At 40.7% G+C, this 17987-nt stretch overlaps 1 protein-coding gene across 2 annotated transcripts in view; it reads left to right on the forward strand.

The window, feature by feature from the left end:
- SOGA3 (SOGA family member 3) overlaps positions 1 to 17987 on the forward strand; it is a 64211-nt gene that overhangs the window by 33579 nt on the left and 12645 nt on the right. Inside the window, exons 4-7 of one of the 2 annotated variants that reach the window (XM_046677058.1) lie at positions 6745 to 6816; positions 10640 to 11815; positions 13223 to 13529; positions 15414 to 17365. In XM_046677058.1, coding sequence (XP_046533014.1) covers positions 6745 to 6816; positions 10640 to 11815; positions 13223 to 13333 — 1359 coding nt within the window. In that variant the 3' untranslated portion in view covers positions 13334 to 13529; positions 15414 to 17365. Of the gene's footprint in view, positions 1 to 6744; positions 6817 to 10639; positions 11816 to 13222; positions 13530 to 15413; positions 17366 to 17987 lie in introns of those variants that run through there. The other variant, XM_046677057.1, reaches the window with a different exon arrangement.

Below are 17987 nucleotides of genomic sequence, written 5' to 3' on the forward strand. Positions count from 1 at the left end.
ATAAACGACCGTTAGGATGAGCTTTGTTAGCTTTTAACTCATGTCACACCTTTTGTGCTAATTGAACACCTACTTTTATTGAAAGAAGCATCTGCAATTTGGAACAGAAAGGTGAGCTTTTAAAATAATTTGTTTAAAGCTCAGTTTTATTTAAACACCTTTTATGGAATCAAGATATTGGCAAAGGCAGGGGGAAAATAAAAACAAAGAAAATACATTGAGATTTATTTTTTCTTATGTTTGATAACCCCCTTCAACTCTTTTTCCTGACTTTTTACATGTGTCTTTTGCTTTTCTGGGTTTGAATATGGATTTTTTTCAAAAACATCAAAAACATCATCTGAGTTCATTAGCCTAATGCCTTTTTTAATCCCAGTGGTGAAGAATATTCGGTAAATGTGTCAGGCTTTGCAGTGTAAGCCATCCCAAAATCTCTGAGCACTTAGAAGGCCAGGGACAGAGGAGAAATTGTGGGAGAGGAGCTGATAAGTAGAAGCCACAAAGGCACATAGGTCTGTCAAAGCATATTAGCACCAGATACTCTTTACAAGATGATTTTGAGACCTGGACTGTGGTGAAAATGGATTGGTAAAAATTGAAAAAAGTATTAGAACGGGAGGAAGGTATATCATATGTTCCATTTTAAATGCTTTTCAGCGCATACATTTTTTTCTCTTTAGTCTTTTTGTTGAAAAGTTTGAGACATTTTTATTTTTCCAGCTTTAAGTGGAACTTTCAAAATGGGCTTTTATTTATTTGTTTGTTTTAACCTTCTACCAACTTCTTGGGTTAAGATGCTTCAAAAACAAAGTGATGTACAAAATAAGGTTGATTATTAATAAGGAGCCATTTCCTCATTCAACTGATATTGTCTGAGCAACTACTTTGTGCTAGGTGTATTTCTGAGAGCCCAGAGCTCTAACACAGAACAATACAAAGTTCCTGCATGAATGGCACTCACATTCCAGAATGGAGAGACAGACATGAAACAAATACAGAAGTCAGATGATGAGAGGGGCTATGGAGAAAAATAAAGCAGGGTTAGGAAGACAAGAAGTGTGTGGAGCAAGAAAGTAGCAGAAGTATTTTATATGGAGTTATTTGTTATTTTATATGAAGTGGTCTGGGCAGGTCTCTCTAATTAGGGACCCTGAAAGAACTGTGTAAGTGCGTCTTGAGAGCAGATAAAGGAAGAGTGTCGCAGGCAGAGGAAAGCCCCCAAATCTGGAGCATGCTGGGCATGTTTGGGGAACCATAAGGATGTTTGTGACACTAGAGCAAGGAAAGCAGAGGAGGAGTGTGGTGGGAGATGAGGTCAGAGAGTTTGTTTGGAGTTGGAGGTGGCGCTGACCACATGGGGGGTGGGAGGGTGGTTCTCAGAGCCAGCTGCACATTATACTCACCGTGGGAGCTTTGCAAAAATGCCTCGGCCCAACCCAAGAATCTATTTTAGTTGGTCAGGGTTGAAGTCTGGTCAAGTCTTTTTAAAACATTAACAGAATAGATGGAGTGTGTAGCTGAGATCTCCTGTGCCTTATTAAGAATGACTATGACTCTGAGTAAGGTGAAAATGGCTGGAATATTTTGCACGGGAGAATGACACGAACTGATCATCCTGGCACACCTCCTTCACCCTCATTGCCCTCAGCCCCCAAGATGATACCTTAGTGTAGCATTTGGGACGTGCCTCACCCTTTGAGGGGAGAGAGTGGAGAATGTGGTCATGAGCAACATCTCGAGTGTCCTCACCTGCCCCTCCTCTGCCAGGCTCTCAGGTCGGTGTCCAGGATGTACACTAATAAAAGGGAAAGAGGAGGACTTCCAGGGACAAGAGCCCCTCCTGTTCCTTTCCAAAACGGGTTGGCGCCTGTTTTAGTCTATTTGGGCTGCTGTAACAAAATTCCACAGACAGAGTGGCTTATAAACAACAGAAACTATTCCTCACAATCCTGGAAGCTTGAGGGCCAAGATCAGGTTGCTAGCATGGTTGGGTTGTGGTGAGAAACCTCTTCTGAGTTGCAGACCACCAACTTCTCTTTGCATCCTCACATGGCAGAAAGAGGGCGAGCTACCTCTCTGGCTTCTTCTTATAAGGGTGCTAATCCCATTCAGGACCACTCCACCCTCATGACCTAAGCACCTCCCAAAGGCTCCACCTCCTGATACCATCCCATCGGGCATTAGGATTTCAACATAGAATCTGGGGAGACAAACATTCGGACCATAGCAGAGCCAGAGTTCCTGCCTCTTTCAGTTTCCCTCCAGCCTTCAGCCAGAAATCCTTGTCCCTCCCTCCCAATGTTGCCCTGAAGTCACAAGTATTTTCAGGATGACTGTGAGAACCAATGGGTATGAATGTCACTTCTGCTGACCTTAATGTTGAAAACACATTGCTCGTGTATAATATACGTAAATTAGTGCCCTAAACCCCTGCAGCCATGGTGTAACAGCATAGAGAAGAATATGCTCGATGATAATGTCGCCCTGCACTTTTCTTCCTTTGGAGCAACTGTAATGGAGTTGTTCAGAGTAAGAGTTCTGAAGCTGGATAACTTACATCCTGTTTCTAACTCTTACTAGCTGAGTGATTTATCCTTTGTATGCTTCACATAATGATAAACTCCTAAGACTGTTGTAAGATTAAATAAGTGGATACATAGTGCTTAGAAATGTGCATAGCACAGATCTAGTGCTCAATAAATCCTAGCCATTACTCCAGTTATAGTTTCCTTCTTGATTTAATCACAACACAAATGGATCTCTCTTTAATTTTATCTAAAACATAGGAGACTTCTACACATGTCTTTCAGTAGCATTTTACACGTTGAGTAGTATTTATTCTTCTCTGTTGTTTAATTGCTGAAAACGTAAAGATGCTACGTATTAAGAAGTGTACCAAATTTCAATGGAGGAAGAAAGGCAGTCTCAAAGCATTTTTAGAACACAAATAAGCCATTTTATATAATTGCTTTGCAAGCATAATTTTTGGCAAAACTCTCCAATTCCTGACATTCACGTGAATAAAAGAACAGCAGCCTCTTTTGGACAGGCTGAGGCTGGGAATGCAAAGAATTAAGACAGGGACAAGACGTGTCGTCAACGCATTTATCTAGAGAACCATCTGAAGTGCCTACTGTGCAAACAATGATGAAAATATGAGATATAGTTCTAGCCTCCCTAACTGCTCCCCTTATAGAGGTTCCTAGATTTAGTGGATGAAGATGAGGCAGGATGACAAGAGGGGAGGGGAGGAAATTTTACCCTCAGAGGAAAGAGACTGTTTGGACTTACATTATTTCTCTAACTGAATCTCTCATCTTTGTTTCATAGGAGTCAGAAAGTTAATAAAACTTACTGGAATATGAAAAGGTTGTTAAATATTTATTGAAAATTTGAGTGTGATACTTAAAGGTACTTGTAGTCCTCGAGGTGCCTTAAAGGCAAAATGCTTTCATTCAAGGCGAAACCTTTTTCTGGAGCCTTGTTTGAGTTTGACACCCTAGCTGAGTGATATTTAAATAAAAGTAAGATAGAAAATGCCTCTTAGGAAAGAATGGCCTAGTTTCAGCATTTCTCCTTATATTAATTTAGAGGGCTCATTTTAACATGGCCCACAGGATAAAGTCTAAATTTCTCAGCTCCACAAGCTGACCTCAATCCTGTGTCTTCTTCTACTTCATCTCTCTAATGGCTCTACCTCCGTTACTTCTTTTCAGAAGTCAGTGAATCTACAAAGCACACTCATTCGTCCAAGTCTTTGCTCCTATTGTTTATTTGATTTTATTCCTATTGAAATATTCCACATCCTTCAAAGACTGGCCCTTTTGGATGATTCTCTCTGATTTCTCCAGATCTGGAATCATAGCTGCTTCTTTGTTCTCTCAGTCCTTTGTTTGTTCTTCGTTCACTGTCCTTAGATAATTCTGTCTACTGTTCAGCTAATTATCTGCATCGTTTTATCATCAAGAACAGCAAACTCTTTAGGGGAGAGTAAAATATTTCTCATTCATATTGGATACCGTACAATACCCTGTATATGCCAGAATTCAACAGGTACCTGTGGAATGAATGAACAACAAAGACCAAAAAAATTCTCAGAACTAGAGCATCCTTTCTCTCATTTCCCTTGTGTGCCATCCCATCATCTCATGTCCATTTGGACTGCCACCTTTGTGTCTTTGTGTTTCTTCTATGACCAGCTGATTATGGACACTCCTAGCTAAAACCCTTTAACACTCCTAACTGACCATAGAACAATAATTTAACCTTAGTGAAATAAAATCCAAACTTTATTCAGTGTCCTTTAAGACCTGACTTATGCCTCCAGCAAATCTCCTGTCACTCTTCTACTCAGACTTTGTTACAGCCATGCTGAATTTCTTTGCATCCCAGAAATGATCTTCCTACATGGGATGCTTTGTTCTTCCCTTCCCCTCCTCTCCATCTTCGACTGGCTGACTCCTCATCTACCAGATTCGACATAAGATGTTACCTCTTCCTGGAAATCATCTCTAGCTCCCTATACAATCTCCAGCCCCAGACCGAATTAAGCTTTCCCTTTTGTGATCTAGGAGATAAGAAATATCAGAAAGACTTGAGTCAAGAGGTGATTCCGCTAGTTACCAACTACTGACTTTAGACCAGTACTTCTCAAGCTTTGCCGTGTATCGGAATCCCTGGAGAGTTTGTTAAATCACAGCTCACTGGGTATCATCGCCAGAGTTTCTGCTTCAGTAGTTCTGGGATGGGTCCCAAGAATTTGCATTTTGAGCAAGTTGCTGGGTGACACTGATGATGTTGTTCTGGGGATCACACTTTAAGAACCACTGCCTTAGACAATTTGTTTAACCTCTCTAAGCTTTAGATTTACCATCTGCAAAGTGAGGCTAAGAAGGATGTTTTAAGAATTAAAGATAATGTATGTAAAGTCTTTGACATTAATTCATACTCAATTAATGCCAGTTAATATTGATTTTACATTATCATTGCTTTCATTACACTGTATTAAATTGCAGACTGAACAGACCATTTGCCAAATACACTAGGAACCCCACAGAGAGCAGAGACTGTGTTGCTTTTATTATTGTTTTATCACAGGTGCCTTATGAAGTCCATTAGTAAGCACCAAATAAACGTATAATGGAATAAATTCAAAGTAAAAGCATGCAGTAAATATTTAATAAAATGAATTTAGTGCTTCTTTGTAGGTAGCCCCTACATAGAATGTTCCATCATTCCCTAGTTCAGCTTGCTATGTTTTTGGTTTTCTTGCGACTGTTTTTGCTGATTGGTTCCTAAATCACTTTTGGTTATGGTGAATCAGTTCCCACAGCTTTTGTTTCTAAGAATATTGTACAAGCAACATAGAGGGTGTCTTTCTGTAAAGAAGTAGAAGTAAATTACCACGTGGACTATTCATTTCACTGTAGTTTCCCTTTCACACTGAATGAAAGCAAAGGCAGCACTGTATTCCCCTGCCTTCTGTGCCTGAGCATATGCTTTCATGTAACACTGGATATGGGTTAGAAATTAACATGTAAAGAATTTAATTGGCAGTTCTTTGCAAATCCATGAAGTCTCGTCTTTTGAGAAGCTTTCCTGCTATTACTGTCAGTCCATACTCCCGTCCTCCTCTTTGACCTCAGAATCTGATATTTTATTCACTTATTAGTTCAACACATTTTTTTTCACCATCTTCCATGTGGCAAATAGTATTCTCATGGTGGTGATGCCATTCAGGCAAAGTCCCTGCTTCACAGAACCTGAAACATGGCATTTACCAACTTGTCGTGTGAGTCTTGGCTTCTTTGTCCCTCGTGCTAATTGTGAGCTTCCTGATGTTAGGCGCACTATCTAATTGATCTTTCAGTCTCCAGCTCAATATCTGATCTAAGATAGATATTCATACATATAGGTAATTATTTATACAGAGAGACATTCATTGGTGCTTAGAAATGGAACTGAGTGCCAGAGATCATATACTGTTGTTCTGTGACAAGATTTAGCACTCAGTAGATACGTATTCTTTGACCTACAAAGTGTTGTTTGTTTGAATTTCAGTTAAGGCCAACCAATAAAACCTGGGATTTACATAACAATCCAGATTTCCAGCTTCTCTTGAAACCCACATTCCTGTATTGCACCAATCAGCTGAAGCTAGTTCCCACTCCTCCTGCTCCTTTAGATGGAGCACAGCCTCTCCATTTCACGACAAACCCTACTATTCCCTATTGTATCACACGTGTGTGTATATGCATGTGTGTATCGTGTTTGCATGGATGTGTGGTGAATAAAGAATGAAGTTCTTCAAACTCTAAATAAATCCACTGAAAGTTTGTCTTTACAAATTTATAGCAATATAACTCCAACACTGGAAATAATAACTTATTCTTTTTTTCATTTAGTGATATGGAATGCTAACAAGGATTTGCTTTCATTTGGAATACATAGCATAGTGAGTTATCAATCTAAATTTTGTCCAAATTGTTTTTCTGCATTTTCATAGGTTTTCTGTATTTGTCAAATTAATTAGGTAACTGCTAGCTACTCTTCTACTGATGTGCATTCCACTGCAAAGTAAAAATATATCTAAATTGATCTGATTTGGGTTTTTTCCCTCCTTTATGATTATTGAACTAAAACTTTTCATTTGCCTTGGTTTTGTCATATGAGATTAGGAAACAAACATGAAATTGAACTAAAATTATAGTTTAACAAGCTAAATATATTCATGCTTTGTTTCAGCTATCCTTAAAAAGAAGAGGAAGCAAAGATTTGCCAAAATCTGAAAAAAAGGCTCAGCAGACTCCCACAGAGGTATGTGCAAATAAAATTTCAACTAATATATCAAGCACCTGTTAAAGTATATAATAATAAGCTAGATCTATAAGCAAACATAATAGCCAGATACACACATGTGAAACAAAGTTAAATTATGCGTATCAATTAGGTAGCTGTAGATACAGATACTGGATGTATAAAGCACGCAGTATGTTTGCTTATAAAACTAACACTGACATCCCTATTATAATCGCTTTTACATTGTAAGCACACAGAAAAATGTCATTAGTACTTTATATGTTGCTATATTTGAGAACTGTACCCGTGGTGCTAATCTTGTTCCCTTATAATTAATAAGGTCAATAGAATGGCTGTTTCTATAATATTGAGGAGAGGAAAGAAAGGAGTGCTGTGGGAAGGGATGGCGGAGGGGAGAGAGAGGCTCGTGATGGCTTTGGAGAGACCTAGAACGAAGTAATGTTCTATACCAGTGACCAGGAAAGCAAAACCAAGGAAGCAAAGGAATAAAAATAAAACTTAAAAGATGTACTCAACATGGGCTTGTTAATCCTTAGACACAAAGCCACAGTATAAAGACAAGCCCTGCTTTCAGGGTGAGCAGAATGTGCTGATGGAGGCAATAAAGGAGATTTCAAAACAGAAAAGGAAATATTTGGGGGCAGAAGTGACATTATGGCTCTCCGAAAACACTTGCCTAAATACTGACTTTTAAGTGTGTAAGTTGGAATCTATAGTACTATGGCATACTTTTTTCTATTCTGACAAGGTGTTTTCTCATTAATTTTAACTAAAGCAATATTTAAATATACAAAATTTGAAAAACTTTTCTCAATCCTTTTTTTAAAAGCATAACATATTAAATGTTTATTTTCCCTTTCCTCTCTCTCCTTGCTCTGTTCTTGGTTAATTTTATTCCTGGTACTTGCACAAGAAAATTTACAGGCGAGAATCTCATACTAAGATCATTACTGGTTTTTTTTTACTTTTCTCTGCATTCCTTTAGTAAGTTCAAATATGTTTTGTCACACAGTTTTCCCACTGCCTTTGCCATAACTTTAGGTACCTCAGTCTCAATATTTTGCTGGGGGTCATTTCTCATGTGGCCATGAATCCTCTTCCTCACCTCATTTAGGGAGAAGATGATATATGCTCCCTTTTCTAAAATCTTATCAGCTTTCATCAGCAGTTTGTTTTTTTTAATTCACATTTGTCGTATTCTTATACTTCCCATGTTAAAGTTTATTTTATTCTCTTCAACAATATTCTGTAATCCAGGAAGTCTAAACTGTTTGTTCCTGGCTCTACAGACCCCACTCCGTGTGCCCGTGGGCACCTTTCAACAAAACACATCCACAGCTTTCACCAGTTCCTCAGTGGGACCTGGGATCTTACAACAGTCGAGGTATATCACAATCAGCCAGTTTTTATTTCATGAGCACAAAGGTGGTGGGAAATTTATAAGTATGCTACTGTGGCCTTTGAAGTCTCTGCTATCGTTTCCAATTCATTTATTTTCAGAGATTATTGCCTTTCTTTTTCAAAATCCCACCCCAATAAATTGATTAGACCTGCCTCGGATGGGAGATCTCAATTACAGAATAGTCCATAGACGATTCTATTGCTCAGTCAAGGCTGAGGACCATTGATTCACATACTTAATATTACTGCAAGCATCCCCATTCTACTGTAATTCTTGTTTACATATTCATCTTCCGTACTTAGCAAGGGTGTATTGTCGACAGGGGCGTCTTATTCAGCTTTGACTCATCAGTATCTAGTGTCTGGCACTCTGCACATGCTTAATATGCAATTTTGAATACTCCCATGTCCCCCTTTTCTAAGTTGGGCCCTATGAAATTGCCAACATGCTGTTGAGTTTGACCTACAGAAATGGCAGTTTTATATGGCTCAACCTACTATTATTTGTATAGCTTTGCATTTCATTTTGTTCATTTGCCTCAACTTCTTTGATGTATTCCTTACATGCTCCTCCAGCAGCACAGTGACTTTATTGACTGAGAAGTGGTATTGCATAGCAACTAGGAAGAGTAACTTTAGGCCAGGTTGCCTAGATGGAAATCTCTGCCATATACCAGCTATCTTGCCTTAAACATGTTACTTATTCTTTCTATGCCTCTATTTCCTCATCTATAAAATGGGTATCATAATAGAGAGTTGTACAGATTAAAATAATTAATATATGTAATTTATTAGAGTGGGATTTAGCTTCTAGTAGTGGTCAACACATCTGATGCCTTTTATTTCACACGATTGTCTTACTATTCTCTCGTGCCTCTTTTCTAGAGGCAACACATGCAATGGAAAAAGTATGAGTTTTAGAAACTGTCTGAATACACATATGCTCTGTCATTTATTAACTTGTGCTCTACCATGTTTAATAAACCTCTCTGAAGCTTAACTGCCTTATCTGTGAAGTAGACATAGCATCACCTTCCTCACGGGGTTGATGTGAGGATATAATGACATAAGGAATATGATGTTCAGGCTCTGCACACTCAGCAGACCTCAAACCTTCATACTAATTCTCACTAGTAGATGGGAAGACATGAGCCCCGTGCCCGGCTCTCCATCTCTTCCATCTCAGAAGCTCTGGGACATATTTACTAAGCATCTCTGGCAAAAGCTCACCATAGTCCTCACCTCCACCACCAGTGGTTGCTGCTTCTACCAGAATTTATCTGAAGCACAGCTGACTCAGTGCTGGGAAAGGCAGGCATTTCTAGTCCCATTTTTAAAATGAGGAAAACAAAGTCGACAGAAGTTACATGATTGACCCAAAGTACATACTTAAAAGAGAATTTTAGGAAATTGTCCTTGGGAAATATGCCCTTGAAAACAATCATATGCTTTTATATTAGCTCTCAGAGAAAGAGTTGAGTTCCATTTTTCTGTTTGTACTTTTCAACTTAGTTGATGATTAGAATTTGAAGGTTGTCCTAGGAATATGTGAGAAGAACTTCCATAGGGTCCATGCCATCATCCTTTTATGAGGTAGAACCAACTCTATCCATTTCAGACTGATGGGAGTACATCATATTTTAAAAGGGATCTAGATGGAACACCTACCAGTTTCTCCTTGGATGGGCCATTCCGGTGTTAAACTCTCCCTACTTTAAAGGCCTGTAAAAACAATTCTCCCTTGAATAAAGATGGAGGACAGATTACTTTCCATATGGCAGGGTGCTTATGAGCCTAAACCTTAGTGTCAGACAGAACTGAATTCAAATTTCACCTTTGTCCTTTGCCACTTATTAGCCGGGTAACCTTGAAGAAGTTATTGAACATCTTTGAACCAGGTATTTTGATACCTACTCATAAGTTTACTCGGAACATTAAATTAGGTCATATGTATAAAGAACTTTACAGAATTGGCTGAGAGTCAGTACTCAATAAACGGCAGTGAGTGCACATTAACCATGTGTTCCTTCCAGGAAATGTTTCATATTTATCACAGTCAAGGGAATTCAACCCATACAAAAAACAAAACAAGCAAAATTAACACTGTCGAAATGACAGCCAAACAGTTGTGTGCAGTTACAACATATAATAATCTCTGAATAGTGATGGCCACATTTTTTCTCTTTATATTCCCTTGTCTTTTTGTTTCCAAGATGTACTATTGTCCTAATCTCTTATTTGCCAAAGAATTTAAATGATTTGGAAAAAATATACAGCATCTACTTCTCTCTTTGTGTCTCTCACTAAATCCTAAATACAAGAAAAAGGAATTATTGTTTTGCAGGTGTCCTTTTTTGGTTGTTTTCTTGATTTACATAAAAATGACCTCCTACCCTCTTCCGCTCTTTTTCCAAATGAGGAGGACAATGAAGATCTGAAATGCCAGCTGCAGTTCGTGAAGGAAGAAGCTGCTTTGATGAGAAAGAAAATGGCCAAGATTGATAAAGAAAAGGACAGATTCGAACACGAGCTGCAGAAGTACAGATCCTTTTACGGGGATCTGGACAGTCCTTTGCCCAAAGGAGAAGCCGGGGGGCCCCCCAGCACCAGGGAGGCAGAACTCAAGCTCAGGCTGAGGCTGGTGGAGGAGGAAGCCAACATCCTGGGCAGGAAAATCGTCGAACTGGAGGTGGAGAACAGGGGCCTGAAGGCGGAACTGGACGACCTGAGGGGCGATGACTTCAACGGCTCGGCCAACCCGCTCATGAGGGAGCAGAGCGAATCCCTCTCGGAGCTGCGGCAGCACCTGCAGCTGGTGGAAGACGAGACGGAGCTGCTGCGGAGGAACGTGGCCGACCTGGAGGAGCAGAACAAGCGCATCACGGCGGAGCTCAACAAGTACAAGTACAAGTCCGGCGGCCACGAGAGTGCGCGGCACCACGACAGCGCCAAGACCGAGGCCCTGCAGGAGGAGCTGAAGGCGGCGCGCCTGCAGATCAACGAGCTCAGCGGCAAGGTCATGCAGCTGCAGTACGAGAACCGCGTGCTCATGTCAAACATGCAGCGCTACGACCTGGCCTCGCACCTGGGTATCCGCGGCAGCCCCCGCGACAGCGACGCCGAGAGCGACGCGGGCAAGAAGGAGAGCGACGACGACTCCCGGCCGCCGCACCGCAAGCGCGAAGGGCCCATCGGCGGCGAGAGCGACTCGGAGGAGGTGCGCAACATCCGCTGCCTCACGCCCACCCGCTCCTTCTACCCCGCGCCCGGGCCCTGGCCCAAGAGCTTCTCGGACCGGCAGCAGATGAAGGACATCCGCTCGGAGGCCGAGCGCCTGGGCAAGACCATCGACCGGCTCATCGCCGACACGAGCACCATCATCACCGAGGCGCGCATCTACGTGGCCAACGGGGACCTGTTCGGACTGATGGACGAGGAGGACGACGGCAGCCGCATCCGCGAGCACGAGCTGCTCTACCGCATCAACGCACAGATGAAGGCCTTCCGCAAGGAGCTGCAGACCTTCATCGACCGCCTCGAGGTGCCCAAGTCCGCGGACGACCGCGGCGCCGAGGAGCCCATATCCGTGAGTCAGGTACAGTTCTGCCTATTGCGAGCCACGGCGATGGCGAGTCTGGTCCGCGGAGCCGCGGTCCCCAGTGGGGCGTCTCCGCGCACCGACCTCCACGCCCCGCTTTAGGGAAGTCCCGGCTCAGAGCCGCTCTGGGCTTGGACAGCACTCCTCTTCTTTCACACTGTCCTTCAGGTCTGAGGTTTCCGTACTCCAGTCGCAGTCGCTCAGTATTTCACCTCGTTCCGTTTAAAAGGGAAATTTAACCCCTTCCTCCCCCAGTTTTTGTGTAAAGATGAAAGGATTTTTTAGATATCATTATTATTATTACTACTACTACTGAAGGTCAACATTTTTATTATTACTCTACTGACTCCTATAGATCGAGCTGCAAGAAGATCCCGAATAGGAATCTTCAGTTGTTGGTTTGCGGTTTTCGAGCCAAGATCCAAATTGAGTTTAAGTAATTTTTTTTTTAATTACCAAATAAGCAGGATTGATGCATAACTATTGGTAAATGTGGAACCCAGTGGTAAAGAGAGCTGGTGCTGTGTCTAGAGCCCTCCCAAAACAACAGATGGAAGCCGCTCCTTTACCATAAGTCGAAGTAACATGATCGTTATTTCTGGAAAAAGTCACAGTCAGCTGTGTAGTGGGAAATCTCAGGACTGGGGAAGGAGTGTTACACCTCAGCTTTAAGGCAACACTAATTCAGAGACTAGTAATAACCATTCCCGGACAGGGAAACCAGCATTTTCCTTCATCCTGATTTGTAGAGGCACACGGGATGAATTGGACTGAGCTGCTCTAGCCAGGTATGGTGGCCAAAGACCAATGCATTGTGTCAGTTAATCACGTAAGAGAGAATTTATAAAACAAAACAGGCAGCGCTACCCGCTCTGGCAAGCCTGGCGTCCTGTATCTCTCGGAAAACCCACAGAAGGACAACAGCATGCATGGCTTTTAAGACACACAAGTCTAAAGATCAGTTTATATACAGAAGCATGACATTAGATTAACTGCCTTTTAGTCACAGCTAGAAAAATTTCAACCCTATCGCTTATTTATCTTGCATGTTGCTCTGCTTTGCTTTGGGGGAAAAAAAAAGATTTGTGATAAAACTCGTTGGATTTTGAAAGGTTAAGGCTCTTTTTTCTGTTTATTATATAAAACAATTGGTTTTTAGTTTTCTTGTTGAATATTTTTGAGTACTTTGAGCATGTCGTTTTTCAATTATATTCTCAGGGGAAAAAATAGACACCAGAGGGAGAGAGAGCACTGTGTAATAGGTTTCAGATTTTGTAAATAGAGGCTTAAGGAGGGTTCTTCTTTATCTTAAGTTGAATAAATGCTTAGATTAGTTGATATAAATCTGTTTTTTAAATTATTATTAATTAACTTTTCTCTTTGTGTTTGCATTTACCTTCCCAGATGTTCCAGCCTATCATTTTACTTATTCTCATTCTTGTATTATTTTCATCACTTTCTTACACAACAATATTTAAACTTGTCTTCCTCTTTACACTGTTTTTTGTACTGTAAATCTTTCCTCATTTACCATTCATTGTAGTATTTTCAGTTTGTTTGTTTTGTTCACCCTTCAAGACAAGAAGTAAAAGAAATATTATTTCTGTAGTAACCAATGCTATAAAAACACTGAAGACTGCTTGTTTCTTTAAAAAGACACATCTTGCCACTACCAAATTCAATAAGAAGGCCACGCACTAAAATATTTCAGGTAAGGAAGTAAGTGTGACCTTTTTTTAATAAATCATTTTAATTTTGCTTCTTTCTTTTATATCTTGAATTGTACTCTTTGATAAATAATTGCAAGAGTGGCTGTAAAAATTGAGAATCTCTCAGTTTTTTCTCATTTGTTGACTGGCATGATAATTCAAAAGCTGGACATTTACAAGTTGATCACATTTCAAAAAAATAAAGAGATTTATAAACTACCTTTGCTAGGTTAAACTAGACTAACAAGATAATGTTGATATTCAATAAATTTCAATGAAAATTATGATGAATGAATGAAATACAACCATCGTGGAAACTAAATAATTTGTTGCAATGCTGATGGTGTTCTGTCTAAAAAGATGTGTGTGGAAGCATGAGAGTGGATTAGGCCTTAGTTTACTGAGAAAATAATTATCCCCATCCTACTGCATTAGATCAGCTTCCAACCAAACCAGCCGTTTCTGCATTTACCTATTAAACTTGGAGTTCTGTCCTCTATAATACATTAGCACACAGAACTGCCTCCAGAGCAAGAAATATGCAAGAAATACAGTATGTGAAATATTTTGAGTAGGGAAAGAAATAGACATTCTCTAGAATTTCATTAAATCAAAATCCAAGGCCAGTAGCATAGTTCCAGTGGGAGTTGCTCTCTAGACATAAACTTACTTTGATGAGCTTGAACATCCCCCTTTCTTCTCCTACCTAAAGTGGCCTGGATAGGTTCCATTTAGCCAAAAGGCTTTATTCCATCTGTCTTGTTGGCAGTTTACCCCATGGAAAGCTGAAACGCACCACAGCCCCCAAGATTCAGGGGCGCCAGGACTCATTGAAGTCTTGTACTTGGAAATATTTGCAGGATGGTTGGTGGATATGAAAATCTGTTGGAAAGTGAAGTATCTTGCCCCTCCAGGGTAAGAATAATATGTGGAAAATCTTTGCTTTGTTACACAAGTTGGTACTAGTAACAATCTGTTGAATACTCATGCTCTAGTATATTCATTTCCCTTTGAGGATTAATTTTTTAAAAATTCACAATAGTTGAAAATTCAGTTTAAAATGACTGCTCTTAATCCCCATGTTTTAAAATTTCTTTTGGGTTTTTATTCCGTTTTGTTTTGGGGGGAGGAGAGACCTGGAATGAGGAGAGATTAACCAACAGTTGGAACCTGTTACTGCATACCTTTGGCTTTTCGTCTTAGAGATTCAGAAGGCTAGGTAGAACTTCATGACAAAAAAGAATGAAATAACATAAGTGCTATATTTAATCAATTATTCAAGTGTTTACTTTTAAAAAATTTCATCTCAGGGAAAGCAACCACTTTAAAAATCAAAATTTGCCTGTTAGATCTTTGATAAGCTTCCAGACCACCATCTTAGAGCAACTGCTTTGGCAAATGGAACTGAAACTAAATGTGTGAAATTTATCTGAAATGCTTATTGCCTTTGGAGCCACATACACCTGGCTCAGCAGTGATTCTCAGCTACCTCTGGAGCATTTGGTAGTTTATGGAGGCATTCTGGGTTGTCACAATGACTGGGAACCTCTCTTGGCAGTTAGAGGAAAGAGGTCACAATTTCAAGTAATTGTCCTGCTCAAATTGCTAAGATTGTCCCTGTGGGAAAGTGTGGTTGAATTATCTAAAATATGTATACCCGGCCTGTACCAACGTTACGGTGAACTACACTATACTGGCTATATAGAATCATTCGTTGCCTAGGTTTGGGTAGAGCTTAAAGTTCCAGCCATTCAGTGGATGTCCACATCCTCTCTAGAGCATTTCCACCTTTGTCATACGGCCTTTGCCAAAAGACCCGTAATGACAAAGCCGTTCTATTTTCACACCTGTGATGGTGTTAGAAAACTCTCCTTTCATTAATACAGGTTCTTGAAACCAACAAAATCACAGAAGACAAATAGGAACAGTACATGACAGAAGGGAGAACCAACACGAATATTGTGTGTGTACAAGGTCACGCACACACCTGGAGATACAGGCACACGTGCACAGTGAATTAAAGCCTCAGGATGATCCCACACACACCCTGACAACCCACCACTTTGTCATCATACAGTTATCTCTGCCACGAAGCTTCCTCATGTTGATCTGGAGAGGATATGGTATCCCACAAACCCACCAGCAATGATGGATGCCAACTGACTCTACCCTGCAAACCCAGATGAGAAAGCATACACAAGAGATGTGAGAATGGAGCAAAAAGATAGAGCACGGCTCCTTTGTGTCTTTAGCAAACATTCTGAAGTGTTGACTATGTTAGGTATAGAGAAAGTGAGGTTCAGTTCCTACTCTTTTAGAGCTTTCAGTTGATTAACCAGGACAAACATGTAAACAGCCAACTCGAACATATATTTTTATTGAAGTGAAAAAAAAGGCTTGTGGTTGCAATTTATTATTTATTGGACACCTGATAGTGTGTTAGGTTTCCCTAAGAAAACATAATAAAATTCCTAGGCATTCTTGGATGGAACAATATCATAAATAACTGCAGGGGGTGGGGTGATATATACCTCAATGATATCCTGTGACCTGAGTAAGAAAGGAGAAACTAACCAAGGGAGGTCTGGGCTCCCAAAACACCAGTCTCATCCTCAGATCTCTTGTTAGGAATTAAAGTCATCTGGCAATAGGAGTGTTAATCTCACCTATGAACTCCGAAGGCAATGACTTTATAGAAGAGTTCCGTGAGAATCTTGAGCTCCATCCAGGCCCTCCATATACGGAACCCCAGTAAGATATTGGGGAGAGGAAATAGGACTGACTTAGCTACTGCTCACGGATTCTGGAGCATTTGGGCTCGTTCTGACAACTCCTCTGAAGTTAGTGAGGCAACTTTGCTGTATATTCGAACTCCAGGGAGGTTTTTTCCAACTCTGCCCTGCCCACTGCATAGCCAACTTCCCAGTTTGTGCCTGTGTGAATGCACACACCTCTACCACACTGTGGTGTGTGATGAGAGATGCATCCAGCATCGGGGAATTCAGACCTGCCTCTATCTCAAGGGACTGCTGGGGGCCAGTAGTCGGCAGGTGATCTCAGCAAACTGCCAGCAGGCACCAAGTGATCTTGTCCCTTGGCTTCTTCCTGGAACTTCAAGCTATTCTGTGGGCATCCAGCATCTAGGGAGCATCTCTCCCTTACACTACAGGACACAAACTTGGTAAGAGAAGTTAACAAATCTGGTGCCCAAGACCTCAGAAAGAGAATCCCCAGCATCTGCTTCCCCTGCCCTTTGATCCTGTTACTCGCATTATCTTTATTGTATAAAGCTAGTTCTAAAAGAGGAACACTCAGGCTTCTTTGTTCATCGAGAGAACAAAGTCCCCCAAGTGTCGAAACAAAGAGACTTCTCCTGTTTGTACCTTTGGAGCTGTGCTATTTAAACATCATGCTGAAAATAAATTCAAACAAACAAACCTTATTGTAGAAAATTCCATTGCATGCACATTCTTGGGAGTAGGAAGAAGTGTCTTTGGTAATTTGGCCTAGATTCAAGAAAAAAGGAATTCTGTTGGCTATTTTTAAAGCACAATTGAGTCAAACTCATAAAACAAAAGAAAATTCAGCACAGAGCCTGGAATGTGTATTGGCCTGTGTTCCCCAACCCGCACTTCAGTTCGTGTGGTAGAGTGGGATACAGTTATGTAAGCAGCTGCCAGGGAAGTCTGGAATGTCACTTTGGTAGCTAAGCCTTAACTGCAAATATTCACACAGTGTTTGTAGCTATAGTCTTATAGAATTACAGCCAACTTTTATCTGGTAGAGTTGTGCTTTGGGTCAGATGCCCTAATTGTATGTCAGGATTGAAGAGAGAAAGCAGTGAAGGATAACATCAGAAAGTGAGAAAAGTTGAGAGTTAAAAGTTAAAAGTCTTTCTTAATCTACAGGGATTTGGTCCAGTTCAAAAACAATATTCGAGAAGACTCTACTGCTTAAACCCTGGTTCTGAACCAGTTAGATGTAATGAAAGATAGTTTTGCTTCTATTTTGTAATTTTGATCTAGCTTTTGATAGGTGAAGTGATTGCAGACCCATTTTGATGAAACTAACATTTTAGGAGTGTGTCCTGGATTCCCAACAGCCTACTTGTGGAATTTCAGAGGGAAACTCATTCAGAGTAAGAAGACTTTATGGCCCGGATATGGCAGGAAAACCTTTATAGTAACAGTAATAGATGTGTTAACGTACTAAATGCTTCTAAACGGTACTGTTGTGTTGAGCAGTTGGGAGAAGAAGCAGCGGTGGTAGCTATTTTAAGTGTTGGCCATTCTAAAGCGTGTGCAAAATCATAGAATCTCTGGGGCCTGCCTGGTGGCCTAGTGGTTAGGCAGCCCGGGGTTTGCAGGTTCGGATCCCGGGTGCGGATCTACACACCACTCATCAGGCCATGCTGTGGTGGCATCCCACATACAAAAATAGAGGAATATTGGCATGGATGT

The sequence above is a fragment of the Equus quagga genome, chromosome 11, assembly GCF_021613505.1.
Source record: "Equus quagga isolate Etosha38 chromosome 11, UCLA_HA_Equagga_1.0, whole genome shotgun sequence".
Classification (NCBI taxonomy): domain Eukaryota; kingdom Metazoa; phylum Chordata; class Mammalia; order Perissodactyla; family Equidae; genus Equus; species Equus quagga.